Below are 927 nucleotides of genomic sequence, written 5' to 3'. Positions count from 1 at the left end.
TTTCTTTCTTTCTTTCTTTCTTTCTTTCTTTCTTTCTTTCTTTCTTTCTTTCTTTCTTTCTTTCTTTCTTTCTTTCTTTCTTTCTTTCTTTCTTTCTTTCTTTCTTTCTTTCTTCTAAGAAAAAATTCTTTCTTTCTTTCTTTCTTTCTTTCTTTCTTTCTTTCTTTCTTTCTTTGTATTCTGTGTATTCCTCCTCATCTCAGGTTTTTGTACAGTGCTGGAGGGTTTTCTGTTACTGTGGGCACCAGGGCACAGTAGTATATTGCAGAATCTGCCACTTCAGTTTTGGAGATCTCCAGGTTCAGATGTTTTTTGTCCTTTTGAGCTTCAGCAACATGACGGTCCTTCTGCTCTGGACCCAAACTTTCAAAAGCTTGCAAGAGAAATTCTGGGGCAGTGTTGGGATACTGTCTGTACCACTGCCAACCCTGTATGTTACTTCCACTGTAGTTGCATGAAAGCGTCGCCTTTTCTCCTTCAGAAGCATGCTTTTCAGTAAAGAGGGGTGTTATTGCATTGGCAAAAACACTCTCTGAGAAAATATAGATAACAGAAGAACAGTAATAATAGTGCACCTTCAGTAATTGTATCTGTTTGTTGATATGTTTTTATAGGGGTATATATTCTCCTAGCAAATATATCGATATATGAACAAATGTAAATATCAAATTTACATACCTGTAAGAAGTGCCAAAACATTAAGGTAAAACAAAATCATTATGACTGAGAGATCATATACAAAATGACATGTGGAGAAACACAGGACTGCCTTCTGCTGTACCCATTCTCATCAAGCTCCACCCAAAGGATTGTGGGATCCTCTGCTGATTCTTAGAATTATCAGTGATATTTCCCACAAGTGAACTCTGAGGAAATTGTCTGTCATTTCTTTCTTGCCACTGCAAAAAAAAAAAAAAAAAAAATAAT

The 927-nt window shown here is 35.8% G+C and overlaps 1 gene segment (V, D, J or C); it reads right to left on the bottom strand.

The window, feature by feature from the left end:
- Positions 1–194: 194 nt before the first annotated feature.
- Positions 195–718, bottom strand: LOC107678905 (T-cell receptor alpha chain V region CTL-L17-like). The segment is given in 2 exon segments: positions 195–532; positions 679–718. Coding segments are annotated over 2 exon segments (378 nt in total).
- Positions 719–927: the final 209 nt, after the last annotated feature.

The sequence above is a fragment of the Sinocyclocheilus anshuiensis genome, unplaced genomic scaffold (genome assembly GCF_001515605.1).
Source record: "Sinocyclocheilus anshuiensis isolate Anshui unplaced genomic scaffold, SAMN03320099.WGS_v1.1 scaffold1576, whole genome shotgun sequence".
NCBI classification, from domain to species: domain Eukaryota; kingdom Metazoa; phylum Chordata; class Actinopteri; order Cypriniformes; family Cyprinidae; genus Sinocyclocheilus; species Sinocyclocheilus anshuiensis.
This window is presented reverse-complemented; position numbering and strand designations above follow the sequence as displayed.